At 34.6% G+C, this 22194-nt stretch overlaps 2 protein-coding genes and 1 pseudogene across 5 annotated transcripts in view; 2 read left to right on the plus strand and 1 right to left on the minus strand.

The window, feature by feature from the left end:
- LOC110115937 (COBW domain-containing protein 1) overlaps positions 1–5532 on the minus strand; it is a 24838-nt gene extending 19306 nt beyond the window's left edge. For 2 of the 4 annotated variants that reach the window (XR_003700845.1, XM_020849352.2), the window contains exon 1: positions 5247–5531. Coding sequence is in view for 3 of the 4 variants with exons in the window: in XM_020849352.2 (XP_020705011.1) it covers positions 5247–5414 (168 nt within the window). In the remaining variant the exon portion in view is untranslated. Of the gene's footprint in view, positions 1–5246 lie in introns of all 4 variants that reach the window. The other 2 variants (XM_020849350.2, XM_020849351.2) reach the window with 2 other exon arrangements.
- Positions 1890–4404, plus strand: LOC110115946 (annotated as a pseudogene).
- Positions 5533–14125: 8593 nt separating the features above from the next.
- LOC110115944 (beta-glucosidase 6) lies at positions 14126–21636 on the plus strand. The gene is made up of 13 exons (XM_020849362.2): positions 14126–14319; positions 16221–16287; positions 16383–16441; positions 16519–16594; positions 17266–17337; positions 17452–17539; positions 18102–18357; positions 18678–18793; positions 19355–19578; positions 19756–19787; positions 20475–20577; positions 20672–20780; positions 21279–21636. Exons 1-13 carry the CDS (start codon positions 14182–14184, stop codon positions 21451–21453), a joined length of 1515 nt encoding a protein of 504 aa, XP_020705021.1. The 5' UTR covers positions 14126–14181; the 3' UTR covers positions 21454–21636.
- Positions 21637–22194: the final 558 nt, after the last annotated feature.

Below are 22194 nucleotides of genomic sequence, written 5' to 3' on the forward strand. Positions count from 1 at the left end.
ATATATATATATATATATATATATATATATAAATACACTTGATTAAAATGTACTACTTTAACTAATAGAAATCAAGGTTTCAAAGTGATGCATAGTTATTTCGATGAACCATCTGGTTTTATTATTCAAAGGCTGGTCATTGTTTTCTCATCTTCTGGAGTTGTCATGCCCTAGCAAATATTACACCCTTGGGTTATAATATCTAGTGTATTTAGTTGTGATTCCTGCAGATGACTAGAATTTATCAAGATTCAACAAAACATGCACGTAGCTAACTTCTCCATTCTTCTCTAGTGCGGGACTTGCGAGATTCCTCCACCTCACTAGTGTCTGCAACACGAGATGTGGGCATCTTGTGATCAAAATGATGGATTTGCAGTTGAATAATTTTTCCTCTGCTATAGCATTTTTTATATTCCTTCAAGAAATGTCAACAATTTTCTATTTCAAGGGATCTTTTTTTTTCTTTCTATATATGTGTGATTGTTTGGAAAATTCCAAATGAATTGTAATTACAAATAGGGTATTTGTCTTGTAAAAAAACCTAATAAATCAATTTTGTATTTAATAAAAGTTATAGTTAATTCCTTTTATTGCAATAAGCCAACACATTGATTGACTGAGAGATTTGAATATTTAAAAAATATATTATCTCAATGTACAAGCACAAGGGTTGATTCTTCCAATTTAGGTGGCTCTAACTTAGTTATTGGATTGATTACATGATTAATTTTATACAGATCTTGCACAACATAACTTTCACCAAGTGCACGAATGTCAATTTGTTGCATAGTTTTCTTGGTTCTAAAATTTCTATGCATTCTTAGCAAAGGTCATTGGAATTTTCTTCTAAATTGATTGTATTTGTGTTTTTTTTTCAACGGAAATAACAAATAATATGTAAATATCAAGAGTTTGTGACCTATGAATTCTCTGAGGTGCATAATTTTATGCATTTTATCAAATATCAGGAATAAAAACCTATACCCAAAGATCTCCAACACCAAATTTCATATCATAGCTTAAGGTTGGATCATAATATCTTCTGCAAAACATCACCAACAAGGCAACAACTTAGTTGAGTGGCATAGTCACCATTGACAACCAAAGTGAATGCCTAAGGTTAGAACATCTAAAAAGTAAGGTAAATATGAGATATAACATTAGATTTAGTTAACAAAACAATAAAACATGTATATCAAACACAATTAATATAACAAGGATTTAGAGTTAATTTAAACCAAACAATTAATGATGCGAAGCATTTTAAGCTAATAGTTCTCCTTGGGAATATCTTATCTAGTTATTAGTACTAACTTCTAGAATGCTATTTTAGCTTTATAAATAGCAGTTTTTGTAGTAGGGAAAGCATTGAATGAATATTATCTCCTTTTTAAAGCTTTGAAGCTTGTTTCTTCTTCTTCCCTGGATTGGGAAAACGAAATCCTTCTTGCAGGTCGAGTCTTCCTACGATCCACTACATCAGTTGGTATCAGAGCCTGGAGCTTGTGAAGATCGATGGACTGCGGAAGAAGGTCGGCTGTCGACGACGATCGAAGCCGCAAAATAAGATTGGCGGTCAACGACGACCGACGCCAAGGAAGGTGGGCTGTCGACGATGCTCGAAGCCGGATCGCCTTCTATCAATCTCAAGCGAAGGATTCACTGGATCGGATCGACAGGAACCTTCGGGCAATAAGAAAGATGCGAATGTCGTCAGCAACCATACCGAGGTATTCTTCTTCTTCTTTGATCTCCTTGTCCGCTTCACGCAAACGCCATCAGTCCCACCATTCTCCCATCGTCGTTGATGACTACCCTCCGCTAGAACTTCCTCTCCGATGGCACGATCCGCCGCCCGTGTATCCGCCGCTCAAGCTACCTCTGTGATGGCGAGATCCTCCGCCTGTTCGCGCAGTTCGCAACCAACCCGAGGGCGTCTTCAACGCCTCCCACCATCTAGAGCCCGTCGAGCGGGTTTCTGATCCGCGAAGCATAAGCGAACATAATGTGGTTGTTCCGACTGAGAAAGGCAAACCTAGCGATTGCGATATGGAAACCCACGAAGAAACTGCCGCTACTATGGTTGATTCCGCCTCTGCTCAGCTCATCTGAACACGCACAGAACTCCCGTCTTCCGTTCCTTTGGACTCGGAGATGCGAGATCCAACACTCACAGCTACTACTCCGATTCCATTTGACCAAAGTTTTCCCGTCCAGCTCGTCCAGCTCAATTTCGCTCTCGTACCCACTATCTAAGCAGATCTACAGCCCGACGCTGACTCCGACTCGAACGCAGAGTTCCCAGGTGGCTCCAATGGCGCCGGCGCCACTCTGTTGATCCCTACCTTCCTTCGCCGCCGCTTCAATCACCTCCGGATGAGATTCTTCCTACACAGCCCATTCCCTTCATCGGAGATCTATCGCACCCTCCTGTGCGTGAGGAGATCCTAAAAGCCCTTCTCAACTACGACCTGGTTGGCTTCCACACCTTCGATTATGCCCACCACTTCCTCTCTTGCTGCAGCCGAATGCTAGGCATTGAGTATCAGTCCAAGCGCGGCTATATAGGACTCGAGTACTTTGGTCGTAATGTGGGAATCAAGATCATGCCGGTGGGTATTCACATGGGGCAGCTGCAATCAGCCCTCGCCTTGCCGGATAAGGACTGGCGCATCTCGCAACTCCAACATCAATTAGCTGGAAAGATGGTCCTCCTAGGTGTCGATGACATGGACATATTCAAAGGTATAAATCTCAAGCTCTTGGTCTTTGAACAAATGTTGAAGATACACACCAAGTGGCAGGGCAATGTTGTCCTTGTGCAAATTGACAACCCTGCAAGGGGCAGGGGAAGGGGTCTTGAAGAGATCCAGTTGGAGATTCAGCAGAGCTGCAGGAGGATCAATCAGCTATTTAGGAATGCTGATTACAAACCTATTGTCTTCATTGATCGGCCAGTATCAATTGAGGAGAGAATTGCTTACGATACAATAGCAGATTGTGTAGTGGTCACTGCAGTGAGGGATGGAATGAACCTTACACCTTATGAATACATTGTCAGTAGGCAAGGAATTGCTTCCGGATCGGATTCTGGTTCTGGTTCAGATGGTTCAAAGAAGAGCATGCTTGTGGTTTCTGAATTCATCGGATGCTCTCCTTCACTTAGTGGAGCAATTCGAATTAATCCTTGGAACACAGAGTTGACGGCAGAGGCTATGAACGAAGCAATATCAATGAATGATGTAGAGAAGTAAGTTCGCCATGAAATGCACTACAGTTATGTCAGCACTCATGATGCTGTTTACTGGTCCAAGTCATTTATGCTCGACTTAGAGAGGACATGCAAGGACCACTTCAAGAAGAGATGCTGGGAAATTGGTTTGGGATTTGGTTTCAGAGTTGTTGCACTTGATCCGAACTTCCGGAAGCTCAACATTGATGGTATTGTTTCATCCTATCAGAGGTCTAAGAGCCGAGCCATTTTGTTGGATTATGATGGCACGGTAATTCCACAGGCAGCTATTAACAAGACACCCAAGCTAAGGCTTATTGATCAGAATTTAAGGCAACAGAGGGCTTTTCATCAGATGGGAATGATGGAGCAGGAGGCCTGTAGACCTCAGCGAGGTTTGCCGGACAGATCAGTCTCCATACTCAGATCTTGGCTTTTTGAGCACTTGAAAATAAGCAATGAATTCCAGCCCGATCAGGTGACTTATGGCGTTATCATTCATGGATTATGTCAGAGTGGGTACATTGGCAAGGCTCTGCAGGCTTTGAATGTGGCCTAGAAGAATGGAGAGAACATATTAAATGTTTATTCATATTCCTCTATGATTAATGGTTTGTGCAAGAATGATAGATTAGAGGAAACAGTTAGCATTTTTGATCGGATGGCTAGACAAGGTTGTCATCCTAATTCTCATATTTATAACACGCTGATTAATGGCCTCTGCCAAGCATCTAAGATGAAACTTGCTGTCAGATCTGAAGACAAAGCAATTAGTGACGCTATACATGGAAGTATGGCAGTCAGTGATGTGGAGATTGACAATCTGGAACCCAAGCTTGCTTTAAAGGATGCTAATGCCTTGCCAGCTCCTTTTGATGCCTTACCAGTTTCTTTTGATGGAGATACATGGAAGAATATTTTATCTGCATTCAAAATATTCGATCCAGGAGGATTGATTTCGATATCTACCATCTCCCGATGACGAGCCTCGACGGAGTCGAGCCTTTTTACGCAAGGGGAGAATGATGCGGAGCATTTTAAGCTAATAATTCTCCTTAGGAACATTTTATCTAATTATTAGAACTAGCTTCTATAATGCTCTTTTAGCTTTATAAATAGCAGGTTTTGTAGTAGGGAAAGCATTGAATGAATATTATCTCCTTTTTAAAGCTTTGAAGCTTGTTTCTTCTTCTTCCCTGGATTGAGAAAACGAAATCCTTCTTGCAGGTCGAGTCTTCCGACGATCCACTACATCAAATTAAAATGTCAACAATTAAATAAATGCTTTCTACACCCGCTTAAGTTACCTAAATATGTATGTATATGTGTGTGTGTGTGTGTTAACTTGCTGAGCTTGGGAAGCATTACTCTTTACAGTCATTTAACTAGTTGAACTTAACACGTAAAAGAGCAGTCAAAATTCAACCTGGAGCATCTAAAATCAATTAATCCTGCCAGAATAAACTCTAAAGAAATAATTACGAGAACAGGACGGAAAGATGAAGAGGATGAGGAGAAACAGAGCACAGTGGTGAACTGGAGAATCACCAGTGGAGATAAAAATATTGGGCCTTCTCGGCAAGCAATGTAAAGTTCCGTCCTTCAATACAGCATTCTTGCACATCCAGAATCTCCAACCTGGCCACCCATTATCTTTTCCAAATCACCATAAATGACAGAGTACACTTCTACTTGATAGCTGTCATATTGCAGCCACTGCAGCTTTGGGCAATTGGAAATTTAATCAAAAGCTGTACGCTCCTTTACCTCACAAAATTACCCCCAATTCTACTGTTCCTTTATCAAATAGACAAATACCATAAGCAAATATAAATAAAATCTGCAAAATATTCAAAACCCTAAATGATCAAACAATGCAAAGCCCCATCGAAACAAACACCATAAACCGATTGACATCAAGAAATGGCTACGAAAAAACAAGAATAATACAAAAATTATTAGCATAGGTAAGAAATGAGAATATTAATCGTGATTCAAAGTTCGAACACACCGTAGATTTGCCGGCACCGAGATAGCCGGTGATGACGGTGACTCCCACGGTAGCTTCCTCTTTGTTTCCCCCGGAAGTGTCTGAGCACAAGGAAGATTCCAGTTGAATCGGTTCCGGCAGTTCATCGATGCGAACGGCAAGTGGAGGAGACTCATCGTCGTCTTCCATCGAGGACTCGGAGACTTGGAAAACTGTAAAAATTGAAGAGTAGGGTCTGGCTCGTTGCCTTGTATCCGAGCACCCTAACTTGAACCAACTAGAGCTCCCGACGGTGAGCTTTTTAGGGATGCTATTAATAAAATTTTGGGGGGAAATTTGCATATATTTACATATTTATATTTTTGTATAATGAATTATCACTGGTCCTTCCTTGTCTTAAATAAAATATAGAAAAGAAATTACATATATAACTAAGCTCATGCTTCAACAAATTGGCACTATTTGTAGTTTGAATGAATGGTGGAGATCATCACTAGATGTATCTGTAATGAATGGTGGAGATCAACTTGTTGAAAATTTTGGATGCCTTTAATATTTGCAATGATGATTGTTGACCTCAGTGATGATAGATGTCAATTTTGTCGACGATGGAAAGCATATGAGTCAGTGGTGATAGCTGATTTCAACATCTTAGGTGATAACATGCATTAACAAGCATTAACAAGCATCGCTACTAGTGATGATGTTAGGCGTTGATGACGATGGCAAAGGTGAATGTGGCCTAGTGATGAATGTGATATTTAAAGTTATTGATGATGATGGATGTCGTTGGTCTTGGTGCGGACAATGAGTGATAACATTTGTATCAACAAGGGCCATAATCAAAGCATGTAAGCTACAATGACCATTGGGGTTTTAGTGTAGTCGATGTGTATTCGTCAGGGTGATGGGTGCCTTCGACATTACTAATGATAACAAATGTTGGGCTTAATGACAATGGCTTGCTCCTGTGGAATGCTTACTACATTAAACTCACACGATAGCAACAGGATGAGCTGTAGAAAGGTAAAGATAATATGAACATTAACCATTGTATCCATTAATGATTTCTGTAATACACTTAGAGGTAGCTTTATACATAATAGTAGAAGGATAATGTGCAAATAATAAAGTACTCTAAGCGGTTACATAAAGTGAAAAAGTGGTTGATAATAGTGGCTGACAGACGGCTGCTCAATGATTCAGTTGCACTATAAACAGAGTGGAGCTAAAATTCTCGTCAGCACCAACTTTGGTGGCAATGAGAGGCTTAGATATTGTTGATGATTATAGAGTCAAAACTTTATGAGGGACAACAATTGTCATTCTTGGTGACAATAACATTTGAATTGAGAAATAAAATTAAAAATATTTATATATTGGCATATAATGCAAGCAAGCATTATCAGTGGGAAGATGAAATAATAATTGTTTTGTTATAAAGATTTTTTTTTTTTTTGGTGGTCCATTATCAGATAGCATTAAATTAAAGGAGGCTGTGGGCTCCAAATCTCGCTGCCACAAATTGATGTAGAAAAAGGAGAAACAACACAGGCCTTTAAATATGATAGAATGATAAATATTATCTCTCTTGAATTTTTCAAAGGACAAGGAAGGTATGGATGAGCATTTGCCATATTGAGCATTGTTCACGTCCTGTGAAGATCAATAACAAGGTTATACCGAGCAGAGGAACGTCCGGTCAGAGGCAAAATCCCACAAAAAAATTTGGTATTTTCTTGGTATTTCTAGGTATTATTTGATAATAACGAGGTATATCGAGCAATACCGAGTTATATCGAGCAATACTGAGTTATATCGAGCAAAAACTCGGTACAACTTTTGTATAACTCGGTATTGCTCGGTATAGCTCGGTATAACTCGGTATTGGGTTTTCACGTGATGGTATTCCTCGTTATTGTTTGGTATACTCGGTATTTGCTCGGTATTTCTTGTTTTTTGGCGCGATTTGACCTCCGACCAGATGTTCCTCTATGTCTGGTCGAAGGACGTAATAATTGTTCCCAGTAGTTTGAGTGTTCTGTTGAGTAAAAATTTTCTACTAATTAAATATAAATATGATATATGAGATCTCTTATTTGCTGTAAATACTTTATTAAGATGTGTAAATATATGATTACATTTTTAGTAAACCTTTGAAATATCCGAAGATTATAGTTATTCTTATGTTTTTTATATTCATGTCTTTTATTATCATTAAAATGGTCTTAAAATAATAAGTTGGGATCTCACAATAACAAACAAATAAAGAGAAAAGAGAATCAAGAGAGAGAGAAGGAAATTGCTTAACAATAACACAACAACAACATCATATATTTATCTTGTGATACCCCAGAATCAAAATTAGAAGAATTATTTATTTATTTTTAATAAATTGCAATCATAGCTATTTAATATCATCTATCAGTAATAAACAACAAAACAGTATCTATAATTCATTTTATATAGAAAATATCAATGAAATTGGTTTGCAAAATGGACATCTGACAGTCCCAAAATTTTCAATTGTATCGACATATATTAATTTTTTAAGGATTTTCACCGGTGCTAAAAAATTACGAAAATATTCGTGTAATTAAAATACTACAATAACAACACTATGACGAAGACGATTTGTGATTTAGAATTATAATGACTCTAGAAAAAATATTTACCTGAGTTAAGATAAGGATTATTACATTTCCCACTACATAGGGTTAGGTACATGATTTTTTTTTTTTTTCATTTTATTCTATTAAGAGTCAAATTCTCATTTAAATATAGTAAAGAAATATCATTTCTAATATTTTTCTAATCAAGTCTTTTTAGATCCACCTCTAGCTTTCTTAATATAAGCAAAATATAGACATCTACTCTCTTAATCGGGTCATCGGAAGGCTGCCGTTTTATGTGACCAAACCATCTAAGGAGACTCTCTCTGATCTTATTTTTCAATGAAGCTACTCCAACCTTTTCACGTATATGCTCATTTCATATATTATCTTTAAGAGTAAAGACACTCATCCACCCGAGCATCCTCATCTACAACACTACCTAAACTTAATATTATACTTCTCTTTAAATGACCAATATTTTGCACCATAAATCTTGCAGAAGGAATTGCTTAACAATAGTGAAAAAATGTAAGTGTTAGCAGCATATAGGAGGAAGTTTTTCAGCTTCTTCTAGATAAAGATGTTGATATTATTTTTTATTCTATCAAGGAGAAACTTTAGGGCGCCATAGTAAAGAAAATCTCTCGTGTGGATCAGCTTCGACCAACATAAAAAATGAGAGAACAACTAAAATAATAATTACTACATCTTTTATCCTTTTCATGATTATTTTTTATTGACTTAAAGATCATCTATCATTACAAGAATACATTGACCATAACCCTTAGGGGCTATTTTAGGTTGGATTTGAGGCGGATTTGAGCGAAATCCAGCCAAATGGTCTAAAATGCAAAATCAAATCTCACGGCAAATGAAAGCCGCCATAGACGAAAAATTCAGCCTTTTCATGTTAAATCCCGGATTTCTGAAATTTTAATTTTTGTTGGATTTATGAAATCCGTTGGCTCTAGAGGAAGAGTCCACTCTTTAAATCGGTTCTATAGCCAAACAGTCACACGAAATCTGGTATTAGTTGATGGCTGGGAGAAAGTCCAACATTAGTTGGTGACCGGGCGTAAGTTGGATGTTAGTCGATGATCAGGCAAAAGTTCGGCGTCAGTCAACGATCGGGCAGAAGTCTGACGGTGATCGAGGATGAGTGTGGTGGAAAGAGAACTCTAATTTCTCTATCTTCCTTCTCTTTCTTCTCCTCTGCCTTAGTCCCCCTTCCATGAGAAATGTGGGGTCTATTTATAGCTTTCTAATAGTGGCATGACCAATAAAGAAGAAGGAGATCAAGGGTAAGTTGGGAGTGTTTTGAATGGAAGATCGATGTTGATCCCCTTGATTGTGGATCATTTATTGAGGATTTGAATGTCTTAATAATATCAAAATTTGACGATCTTGGGCTCGTTGGATTCGTCTTATCTAGCCACTCGATTCGATTATAAGCATGTCAAGTTTGAAAATTATTTGGTCATTCAGTTTATGGTTTTAACTTTTTAAATGGGTTTTGAGTCTTTGATTTGGACCCATTTGGGCTCGTATTGAGTTGAATTTGGTGACGTTGGGTTCGTACTTTTGAGATGTTTAGTTTGACTGTAAGTTTGTTGAAATTGGAGTTTGGATGATTCCAAATTTAATTTGAAAAATTTATGATTTGATTTTGCCTTGAGATTCGTGCATGATCAAGATAAATTTTTTAATAACGTATCAAGATTATACAGTTTTTTTAAGTTTTTATACCCATGTCTTTTGTTATCATTAAAACATTCTTAACATAATAAGGTTGGATCCCACAATAACATACAAATAAAGAGAATAGAATCAAAAGAGAGGGGAATTGTTTAACAACAATATAACAACAACATCAAGCCTTTATTCCACTATCTGGGGTTGATTACATGAATATTTTTTCTCCATTTTATTCTGTTAAGAGTCAAATTTTCATTTAAATATAGAAAAGAAATATCATTTTTAATATTTTATAACCAAGTCTTTTTAGATCCACATCTACCTTTCTTAACATAAGCAAAATCTAATACATCTACTCTCCTAACCAGATCATCAGAAGCCCGCCGTTTCATGCGACCAAACAATCTAAGGTGATTCTCTCTAATCTTATCTTCCACTGTGCTACTCCAACTTTTTCACTTATATGCTCATTTCATACATTGTCTCTAAGAGTAAAGACACTCATCCGCCCGAGCATTCTCATCTCCACAACACTAGCTAAACTTAATATTCTACTTCTTTTTAAATGACCAACATTTTCCACCATAAATCTTGCAGGAGGAATTGCTTAACAATAGTGAAAAAGATAAGTGTTAGCAGCATATATTAGGAAGTTTTTCAGCTTCTTCTAGATAAAGATGTTGCTTTATTTTTTATTCTATCAAGGATATACTTTAGGGCGACCTAGTAAAGAAAATCTCCTGTTTGGATCAGCTTTGTCCAACATAAAAAAAATAAGAGAACGAACGACTAAAATAATAATTACTGCATCTTTTATCCTTTATTATCACAATTATTTTTTATTGAGTTAAAGATCATCTATCATTACAAGAATATACATTGACCATAACCCTTACGGGTTGTTTGGTAGCCGGATTTACGCCGGATTTGAGGCGGATTTGAGCAAAACCCAGTCAAACAACCTAAAATACAAAATCAAATCTCACGGCAAATGAAAGCCGTCGTAAACGAAAAATTCAGTTTTTTAGTGCTAAATCCCGAATTTTCAAAATCTTATTTTTTTGTTGGATTTACGAAATTTGTTGGCTCGAGAGGAAGAGTCCGCTCATTAAATCCGTTCTATAGCCAAACAGTCACACGTAATTTAATATGATTTATCATGAATGTTTACCAAACAGTTTTCAAGATTTCTGAAATCCGAATTGAGCAAATCTATGAAATCCTACTTAAATCAAATCCTGGGTGCTACCAAACAGTGCCTTAGTAATCAACTCCAACATGCTTCCCACTCATTGTACACTTTCCAACGACAATCACAAAGAAAATATTATCTTGTTAGAATTCAAGCAATAATTTCTCAAATTCTAGAACACTACAATGTCATCATCTACTTACCTGATCTCCTGGTAGTGTGCAAGAATGGAAGAGCTAGCATAGGTAAAAAAGAAAGAAGATAGATATGAAGAATAAGCTCCTCTCTCTCTGTGGTGTGCAAGAATAAGATAGCATAGGTGAAAAAGAAAGGTGACGATATGAAGACTATCTATCAGATGGATCAACATCAAAGAAGAACAGCAAGAAGGTAAAAATAATTTTATATCAATAAAACATCCAGTTTTTTCTTCTTTTGTCCTGAACGCGTGGAAGCTTCAACCTCATATATAGGAATATATCCACAGAAAATACTGAGCCTACCTTCTCATATGTCAAAGCAAAGGACGCAAAACCCAATAAGCTAAGTGTGGTGATGCATGAAAGAATATGATATAACACCTAGCGAGGATTTATCATAATATTTAATTAGGGTGGTAGCAGAAGTACGTTGACTTCTTCAGGAGAAACTATTCGTTGTAGAAATAGGATGCATAACGTTGTCCGGAGACCAATCAGAATACGACACATTAGCAATACCGAGCTACGGTACCAAACGATACAGAATAGTACCGAGCCACGGTACTGAGCAAGGGATGACATAATATCAAGCCACGGTACCGAGCAGTACAGAGTAGTACCGAGCCACGATACCGAGCAAGAGGTGATGTGGCACATGCTGATTAATCTCCGAATGATGTTCGGCATTCGCACATAATAATTAATCCTTCTTTAGACTTTGTTTGGAGCGGTTTTCTTCCTATTTCTTAAAACATCTTTAAGGATGAGCGTCTTGATTGCAAGTAACCCTCTCTCACTTTTTTATTTTGAGTACCTTCTCTTTATTTTTTAGTTAGAGAGGGAAATAATGAAATGAAAATTAGTTGTTAACAACGTTACGACTTTAATGTTGGACGATAGCTGAATTGAGGCGTTTTTTTGCTATGAAAATCATAAAATATTTAATGACGAAAAAAATTAATAAAATATTTTAAAAATCTAATTTATGCTCCCACTAAGGAATATATATGGCTCCGCACAATCGAGAAAGCTAGAGAGCTAAAGAATCACTTTAAACCTCTTCAATCTGAGAGATTATTATGCGAGATGTTCGAACATACAAACTCGTTCAATTTTGTGACTGTAAACAGTAGAAGCACAATTAATATTCATCACAACGTTTTCATTGTTCATTCTTGCATTTTTATTATTTACAATAACAAAATCGGACGGCTCGCTTAATAACCTCTCCTTCGATCTACGTTAAGAGCCAAGCCTTTATTATTAGATGATCACGACAATCAGTTCATACCGGCAAAGCAGATCCAAAGGCTACAAAGCTCTAAGTATTCTATGGTAAAGCACTAGCATTGTATAGGATTTCTGTCTCAATCTGAACCAGGTGGCCACGTTTGTGGGCCGGGCAGCGTAACTGCCGCAAACTAAAAAAGCGAGCGCAATGAATGCTGATTATTTAGGTGCACGAATCTTAATGAAAATTGGTGCATACAACTCTTAATAGCTTATTTCGTGCAACAGCCTTAATAGTACGAAGTATAAATACTATATCCTCCCAAATAAAAAATAAATATTATTTATATTCAATTCATATTAATTTTCAATTATATGGATAATAAAAATAATATGGAGTAAAAATATATATGCTCCTTTTATTTTAATTAATCATAAAAATATGACTTTTCTAATAATCAATATAATTTTTTTTAAGACTTATAACGCTCATATTAAAATCTTGCATCGATAAATTAACAATCAAATTCTTATAACATCATTTAAATCGAATATCATATTAAAATTATTAATTTAATATAATTCTGAATTTTTTGCAAATTTTTTAGTTATTTAACTATGAGTTTGTTTGGAATGAATATAATATTTTATAAAGTTGTGTAGTTATTATGAGAAATATAACCTTTTTAAAACCATTATGAATATGATAAATATATTTTAAAAAAATAAAAAATCATGAACAACTCTGCCTATAAAAAGTAGCTTCCGATCAGAATTTTTTTTAATAAACAACAAGAAAATAATAGCAAAATAAAATTGTAATTGTGATTTGAAGTAAAAGTTGTGAGAAAGCTATTCCAAACAGCCAATACACAAGAAAATGCATAACTTCAAATTTTCATTTTAAATTAGTAAAGCCACACAAGGTCCAAAAAAAAAATCAAACAAAATAAACGTGTCAAATTGGGTGTAATTAGCAAGAAAATTTCTTTCTCTCATGTACTGGGAATGCAACAGAAGGCAATATTTCAAATGATTTGGTGCACATTTTGTGCCCTTTTTTCAGCATACGCAGCTTGTCATTGATAAGTCTTTTAAGCATTTGACTATGGAATATATTTTTTCAATATCATCAATTTATTAATCAAAAATTAAATTTTTTTTTACTAAAAAACAGCTTTTAAGAAAGCTGTCCTAAATGAAACCTACGGCTTCTCTTGGGATAGTTTGGCCATTGCTTTTCACTGTTTTCGTTGAATTTCAGCACTGAAAAGTAGTTTTCAAAAGCAATAAAAAAACTGTGCCAAACGAATCCTAATATGATATAAATTTTTTGTACTGTAAGAGAGAGAATGAGCATTGAAATACTAATAAGAGCATATAGATGCATGCACATATTTAGTTGGACTCTATTTTGAGCATTTATTCTCATTGATTTGCATTTAAGAACTTGATTATTTTTTAATAGAAAAATAATATTTTTATAGTCATATCTGTTAATATATAGTAGCAATTATTATTTTTTAAATAATTATTGCCCATAACAAATAATTTTTCTCATAATACTACCAAAAAGTTCAGCCCTTCAAAGCGGAAGCTTTATATACTTATAATTGTGTACACATTTATGTGGCTAATATTAGTTGAATGTCTGTATCTGAGACTTACATCTAACAACCTTTTCAATAAAAGCAAAGCCGCTTCACTAAATAAATACCAGAACGCAAATCTGAATATTTAACAGCTTTCCTTCTCTAAACGAAGACAGAAAGCTGAAGCCGCTGCTGCCTCTTTTATTAGCTACAAGGAGAGGTGTGAATGGTTTTACAGCCTTTCAGCTTTCACACGCTCTTTCTTCATAGCAGTCTCATTCTAGCCCCACAAAGAAATTCGGTTTCTTGAGGTGGCAACTAGCGGCCGCACTTCTATTTAGAATCGCTACCTTGAATTTATTTCGAAGTAAAAAAAGTTTGCAGTTTTCCTTGGCTTCTTTATTCACCTCTGGAGCTTTCTTTCGAGCTCTAATGGCGTTCAAAGATGGCATTTTGGTCATTCTTTTTGTGCTTTGTGGGATTCAGGAATGCCTCTCGGTGAGCAATGGATTGAGCAGGGGGAGCTTCCCAAATGGGTTTGTTTTTGGAACGGCTTCTTCTGCATATCAGGTGTTCTTGAAAGCTTATAAATTTGGACTTCTGTTGTTTTATTCTTTTGTTCTTGAGTTCAATCGGAAATGCGCAAAGAGGCAGGCTTTTTCCACTTTGAAATTTTGTGAAAGGTTTTGAGAAGTTTTGAATTTTTTGTTTGTTTTTGAGTCTGAAGAAGGTTTTGTTCATTTTGATTTTGGTGTCAATGGATGTTGAGGGGAATGAACAATGGAGGAAGGTCAATTTTGTTCTGCCATGTGAGAAAGGAAAATTGCTTTACTTGATGAGCTTTTCGTAAAAGCGAAATTATGGATTTTGTGCAACTCTGGAATCTGGAACCAGCCACGTGAGTGAACTTTGGAAGCATGTGAGGTTTACTTTGAAAAAAAAGAAAAAAAAAGCTTTGGATATCCTCCTCAAAATTTAGTTCAAGTTGAAGACAAACAATTCTTGATAATTTGTAACATAAACAATATTATATTTTCGAAGTAATTGTTCATAACGGTCTTCTTATTATCTTGTAAAGCAGTAAAAACGTATACTATAAGAATCATGGACAATCTTGAACTTTGAGAAAAATATCTTGAGCTGATTTTCTATTTTTCTTTGCTTGCAAAGTAGTAGTGTTTTTGAATCTTAGATGTAATGTGAATTTTTTGAACTGATAAGGATCTCTCATACATTGCTAAGTTATGAAGCTTAATTTGTTATCCTAAGAAGAAACTATTAGGAAAGAGAGCACCTCAACCTTGGAGCAGGTATGATAAACCACAAAATATAAGCACTACAAAAAGAGAATACCAAAATTTATGTGTTCAGGCTTACATCCATAACCGCAAAGAGTTTGAATAATATATTAAACTTTATAAAGATACATAAAGGATTATACTTCATACAAAGTTGAAGATATGAAAAAAAATACAACTTTGTTAGCTAAGAGAAAATGTAGTCATCTACTGAGAAGATGATGGCTAGATGTGAAAAAAGAGATGTCATTATTACTCTAGTTACTCTCATTCCCTTTTATTATAGAAGTCCATATGATATATATTTTCTGAATTACGAAGAGCTTATGTTAGTGCTAGAAGTGAGAATAACAACACTTATATATGCCTTGTTGAAGAAATTGAAGAACTACCCTCGATGACACCCCTTTACTCTCTCTTTCTCTTCCTATTCTCTCTTTATTGCTTCTTGTTATGGGATGTATTAAATCATAGATCTCTCCTCCCTTTTATAGTTGCATCATGAGTTGATAGATTGAAAGTAAAAAAGTGAATATAATTTGAGTTAGATAGCGTCCATTTATAAAAAACAAGCGTGAATAAATCTCGAGTTGATAGTCATGAATTTTAAAATTTAGGTATGAATTAATCTTGAGTTTTGCTATCACCAATATTTAAAATAAAAATCAAATCTTATCCATGATAATTCATAAAAATTAGACTTCCTACGTAATATAAATGCTTACATAGTCTTAGTCACTGAAATTGGACTAAGACTTATAAAAATTAGACTTCCTAATATCAAATCTTATCCAACCAATGATTTAGTGAAATCCCGAAAATCAAGTCTTATCCAATTTTGGTTTTCGGGATTTCACTATTTTTTTTTTCAATTCCAATTTTTTCTTTATAGTGTAGTGGTGGTATTGTCTTTAAGTGGTGTCTCTGGGCTGCAAAACTCCACAATCTAAATCATAGTGAATTTTGTAGTAATGACAATATGATATAGTTATCAATTGAGTGAACTTGAATAAAATTTTTAATATATTTTGTGCGTTGATATTTTTTCTCTTTTATCTACGCTCAATGATTGAAGTACATATGACTTGATTCTCAACTATGCTCGTTATCTCTCAAAAGAGCCAATGAAATCCTTCTAGTTTCAAACTTCTCATTATATTTTCCTTTTTGCAGTATGAGGGAGCTGTTAATGAGGATGGAAGAGGACCAACAGTTTGGGATAAGTTTGCCCATTCCTTTGGTAAACAATAAATTGAGCTATATCTTTTATATTTTTTTCTTGATTGTAATTTGAATGGTAGGATAAAAGATAAATGCTTTTATTCTAATATGCAGGTAAGGTGCTAGATTTCAGCAATGCTGATGTTGCTGTTGATCAGTATCACAGATACGAGGTCAAGCTTTATATTAGTCTGTTTTATTAAGGAGAAAAAATGCAGAATGTTTTAACTATGCAAAATATTTGTTGCAGGAAGATGTGCAGCTCATAGCTGATATTGGAATGGATGCTTATAGGTTTTCAATTGCTTGGTCCCGTATTTTTCCAAGTAACATTTCTTTGATTCAATATGTTTACTTTTCCAAGAATGTTCCTTGTCATTTCCATGTACCATCTAAAAAATTTATATTGTTGATAAAGAGCTTTTCATAACTAGATCTGCTAGAGCTTGGTAATTGTTAGAAGCTATTATCTAAAATATTTTTTAAGGGAAAAAAAATATAATACCTACAATAACTCTTAAACTCTACTTTCCTCACAGTAGTTTCACAACTAATTTTATAGGAAACTATAATCATCATAGATCGACCTTAAGTTCAAAGATTCTAAACAATGGTAGAAGTAGAATTTAAAGTGACCCTTAATTTCCCCTAGTTCCACGGTTCCACCACTGGTCATAAGCTTTGGCTCATGAAGCTTGAAGGTATTGTATAGAAATAGTGTGCTGGAATATATTGTTTAGTATGAAAATAGAGAACTGTGACATGAAAAATTAAGAGAACTTTGATACCCTTCTTAGTTATGGTTTAGTGGTCACATGTCAATATCATTATTATCATTAGCCTTATCCTAACTAAAAAGACAAAAAAAAAGGAACTTAAAACCGATATAGTGCAATAATGTTAGCTTAAAGAACCTCCCTATTTTTGCATTTTAAATGCAACTTTCAGAAAAAAAGAACCTCCACATTACTTCATAACAATCTTGAGTGCTATGCAGATGGAACTGGCCAAGTTAATCAAGCAGGGATTGACCATTACAACAAATTGATAGATGCGCTGCTAGCGAAAGGTAAGTAGGAAAACAAAATGCAAAGTCATTATTTAATGGAACGAACAATATGTTATAATTTTGAGAACTAAGTTTTCATGGATAGCTATCTTACAATATGCATTACATTTGCAGGAATCAAACCATATGTTACACTTTTCCACTGGGACCTTCCTCAAGCCTTGGAAGACAGATACAGAGGATGGCTTAGTACCCAAATAATGTAATTATATTGTTTCTTGACTTTTATTTGTGTTTGCCTTCAGTTGCAGATATGGTAATATGTTCTTCCATGAAGTGATCGGCAATCTGATGGCCATACTTTCTGAAAATTCATTTGGTAGAAACTTTTCAACTATAACTAGATATAGTTTTATATCCTCCCTTACCCTGATAGGATTTCCGACAAGATAATGCAATCTCCATGAAATAAATAATTCTCATAAGTAGTGTTATACTTCTTCCATGAATTTTTCTCTGGCTAACCAAAGTTAAATACTAAAGACTAAGTCTTCATTTGGGACAGCTTTTTTCCTGCTTCTTGAAGTAGTTTTTTAGTATAAAAATTAAATTTTTTGTACTAGAAAGCTGCTTCAAGAAGCAGTAAAAAAGCCGTCCCAAACGAAGCCTAAATCTTATTCTTCTTAATTGATTCCAAAGAGATGATAGAAGTTCTTCCTTACAATTGAGTAGAGTTAGTCAGTAGGAGTTGTTTCTGTTCTTTGTTTCGTTCCATCACTCAAGAAATTCAACTAAGGAGGCCAAATTTTTGTGATCTACTACAGAAATGATTTTGCAACTTATGCCGATACATGCTTCAATGCATTCGGAGACAGGGTTAAGGACTGGATAACCTTCAATGAACCTCACACTTTGGCAATCCAAGGCTATGATGTTGGACTCCAAGCCCCTGGACACTGCTCCATTCTCCTTCACCTCCTTTGTAGAGGAGGGAATTCAAGGACTGAACCTTATATTGTTGCCCACAATATCCTCCTATCGCATGCTACTGCTGTCAACATATATAAGAGAAAATATAAGGTAATTCTACACGTTTTTTCTCATGAAAGTTATGTAATGCACCAACGTATTTATATGCTTAAACATGAACATACATGTATGGGCTTAACACATCCATAAACGTAAATTATATTGTATTTATGCATATTTTTATGTGCATGAACATGAATGAACATGCTTCTCTCTTTCTGAATATGTGCATTAATGTATGGATTTGGATGTAGATATTATATGCATATTTAGGATGTATAACATGCATTTACTGTTCAAGTAGGCCTAGAGAGAGATAGAGAGAGAAGGGGTACTCATGAATATCTTTATTTTGTGGTTCATGTTTATAGGCAGTACAGAAGGGTTCTATTGGGATGTCATTCGACGTTATGTGGTACGAACCCATTTCAAATGCTTCTAAAGACATTGCTGCTACTCAAAGAGCTCTGGATTTTCATTTTGGATGGTAAAACTATATTGCTTCTTTCTGCATTTCTTAATCATGATCTTTATATAACATATACGAACATAGAATAATAAAAAAACTGATTTTTCACTGAATTTTATGTAGAACATAATTCAGAATGTTAATGATAGAAGCTGGTTAATCAGAATTGGTTCTCAAACTCCTTTACCATATTTCAAGTTTGTCAGGAGATATTAATGAATTACTAGTAGAATGATATACTTGTCTTTGCAGGGACCTTATTCATGAGTATGCAGCTATTGAGTTATAGAACATTTTCCATACGAAAATTAGTAAATGGAAGATTCATGCAAATGAAATGAAGATAATATTCTGTGAAATAAAAGAATTATCTATGTTATCTAACCACATCAAATACGCTGTCTAAGGCTTCGTTTGAGACGGTTTTTTTACTGCTTCTTAAAGTAGCTTTCTAGTAGAAAAATTAAAAATTTTGTATTAAAATGCTACTTTAAGAAGCAGTAAAAAGCCGTCCCAAATAAAGCCTAAATTACAATTTGCCGTGTTTTTCCGACTAAAATTATTTTGCTATTAAGACAGGTTCATGGATCCCATATTTTTTGGGGAATATCCAAGCTCAATGAGAGAAAGAGTTGGAAATAGATTGCCTACATTTTCGGCCAAAGATGTTGCACTGGTTAAGGGTTCCTTGGATTTTGTTGGTATAAATCACTACACTACATATTATGCCATGGAAAATTCAACTAATTTGATTGGAGTTGTATTCAACGATGCTCTGGCAGATTCTGGAACCATTAATTTGCGTAAGTTTGCAGTCCAAGCCTTCCAAGTTTCAAAATATTTTCTATGTGAAGTACATATTTATACTAATTTTAACAAAAATGAGCATTTAGATCTTTTCACGAGCAGTTATTGAATGTATATGTTTATCTGTTTTTCCTTGCTTATTACTAACTTGGATAAATTTTAATCATCTGCAGCCTTCAAGGGACTACATCCCATCGGAGACAGGGTAATTTTCTTATACTGTTCATTTGATTGAATTTGGGTGCGTATGGTCATAAGTGTATTTGCATAGAGTAGGTTTATTATATCAAGCTGCACTCAGAAAATAGGTTGAGACAAGGCTGATGATGATGATGAGATGGGTGGTGGGCTTGGTCATAAATTTATTTGGTGTGTGCATGTATGTATTATTGCATGTTTGATGAAATAAAATTAAGGTAAATGCACCATTGCACTAAGTCTTTTATCTAGTTTCACATAATTGATGGGTATATCTTGTTGCTGATGTTGCAAATTTCACTGTGATAATGATTGTGGAGTTTTACGATCCTAATCTCTTAAATAAACATTATCTAATAATGGAGAAATTATTCTGTGCGAAGACCGGATGCAGAACGCCGTTCGGAGACCAATCAGAATGCGCGTCAACAGTGCCGAGCTGCGGTACCAAGCAAGGGGTGACATGACACATTCTGGTTGATCTCTGGACGGCATTCTGCATCCGCACAGAATAATTAATCCTAATGATGAAACTCTCCTTCCTAATAAAAAAACTGGATCTATGCAAAACACCTCTAATGATCGAAGATCAAGTCCACATTAGATTTTTTTTTTTTTTTAAGTTATTTATTAAACTACACAACATAACATTATGGGCTTTCATAACTAGTATTCTTACTGTTTTACCTTACAGTCCTCTTCCATATGGCTTTACATTGTTCCTAGAGGTTTGAGAAGTCTTATGAACTACATCAAAGATAAGTATGGAAATCCCCCAGTTATCATTACAGAGAATGGTGAGCAAATGTCTTCCATATGCTGTTATAATATGATTATTTCATGTATTAACATTTTAATTCTATTATTACTGAAATCCTACAACTTTTTCAGGGATGGATGATTCAAACAATCCATTCATCTCCATAAAAAATGCCCTGAAAGACGAGAAGAGAATCAGATATCATAGTGAATATCTTGGAAACTTGTCTGCTGCTATTAAGTAGTTCTCTCAACTTTTGTATCTTTATTTACTTCTTTGTGAGATTTACTTATTAAACATCTAAAACATAGCAAGCAAAAAAGAATAGAACGTAAAAAAGAAGATCAATGTAGAACAACTCATGAATTTTATACATGCTTTGCTGACATTTTATACTCTAGTTCAATATTCAAAATAAAAAAAAGCCCATAAAACATTTTTAATGAAATGACTAGCAAATTTGGATTAAGAAATGACCCTCAACGTAGGCTTTGTTTGGGACAGCTTTTTTGCTACTTCTTAAAGCAGCTTTCAAATAAAAAAATAAAAATTTTGAACTAAAAAGTTGCTTTTAGAAGGAATAAGAAAGCCATCCCAAACGAAACCGTAGTCTACATGATGCTTTTTCTGCTTAAGGTATAAATTTAAGCTCCAGAACTTCACATATGATACTTCAAATCATCTTGAAAAAAGAAAATCCCAAGTCCTTATTCATGGATTTCAAGCATTCTATTGCAGGGATGATGGTTGCGATGTTCGTGGATATTTTGTTTGGTCTCTTCTGGATAATTGGGAATGGGCAGCAGGCTACACTGCCAGATTTGGATTGTATTTTGTGGATTATAACGACAACCTCAAGAGATATCCAAAGAATTCTGTTCAATGGTTCAAAAATCTGTTAAGCTCCGCCTGATCTGAGGTTGCAGATGTAAAATACACATTCATAGTTCTATTGCTTCAGGAATTTCTTCAATGCTTACAGCAAATAGTAGTGAAGGTTGTAAGAATTTAGTAGGAAATAAAATCTTATAAATGTAAAACTGAATATTTATCTGATTTGTGTGAATGTTTCATTATTACAATTTGATGAATTGCATAATATCATGTTGCTAAAGTCATATAAATATAATGTTTTTTATCTTATTGACTTCTTTATTCTTATTACATTATGATATAACAAAAAATTGAAATTTAAAATATCTTTATAAATCTCTGTAAAATATTATAAACTTATAATATTCCATGCAAATATTTTAACAAAGGAGAAAAATATATATTTTGGTGTAAAATTTAAGTCATGCTGTTAGAATAAGATGTCAAATTGATTAAAAACGAAAAAAATGTAATCATGATTGTTTTTTTAATCTTTGAATATATTTGGGATAACTTTTTCTCAGCTTTCTTTTGCTTTTTGAAAATTTGTATGATGAAAAATTGTTTTTAACAACTAAAGTTGTTAATACATAATAGTTTAGGAAGTAGCTATTCTATTTTTAGAAAAGAATATATATATAAGATTCACAATAATTTTTAAATTAATTATTTCACAGTAACTTCACAACAACAACAACAACAACATCAAGCCTTTATCCCACTATGTGGGGTCCGCTACATGAATCTTTTTTCTTCATTGTGTCCTATTAAAGATCAAATT

This window comes from Dendrobium catenatum, unplaced genomic scaffold (genome assembly GCF_001605985.2).
Source record: "Dendrobium catenatum unplaced genomic scaffold, ASM160598v2 fragScaff_scaffold_621, whole genome shotgun sequence".
Classification (NCBI taxonomy): domain Eukaryota; kingdom Viridiplantae; phylum Streptophyta; class Magnoliopsida; order Asparagales; family Orchidaceae; genus Dendrobium; species Dendrobium catenatum.

What these genes read in the sequence shown, in the direction of transcription:
- LOC110115944 (XM_020849362.2), top strand. Translation starts at nt 14,182, where the DNA reads ATGGCGTTCAAAGATGGCATTTTGGTCATTCTTTTTGTGCTTTGTGGG. An exon ending in CGGCTTCTTCTGCATATCAG is followed by an intron (nt 14,320 to 16,220) that starts GTGTTCTTGAAA and finishes TCCTTTTTGCAG; the next exon opens with TATGAGGGAGCTGTTAATGA. An exon ending in ATCAGTATCACAGATACGAG is followed by an intron (nt 16,442 to 16,518) that starts GTCAAGCTTTAT and finishes TATTTGTTGCAG; the next exon opens with GAAGATGTGCAGCTCATAGC.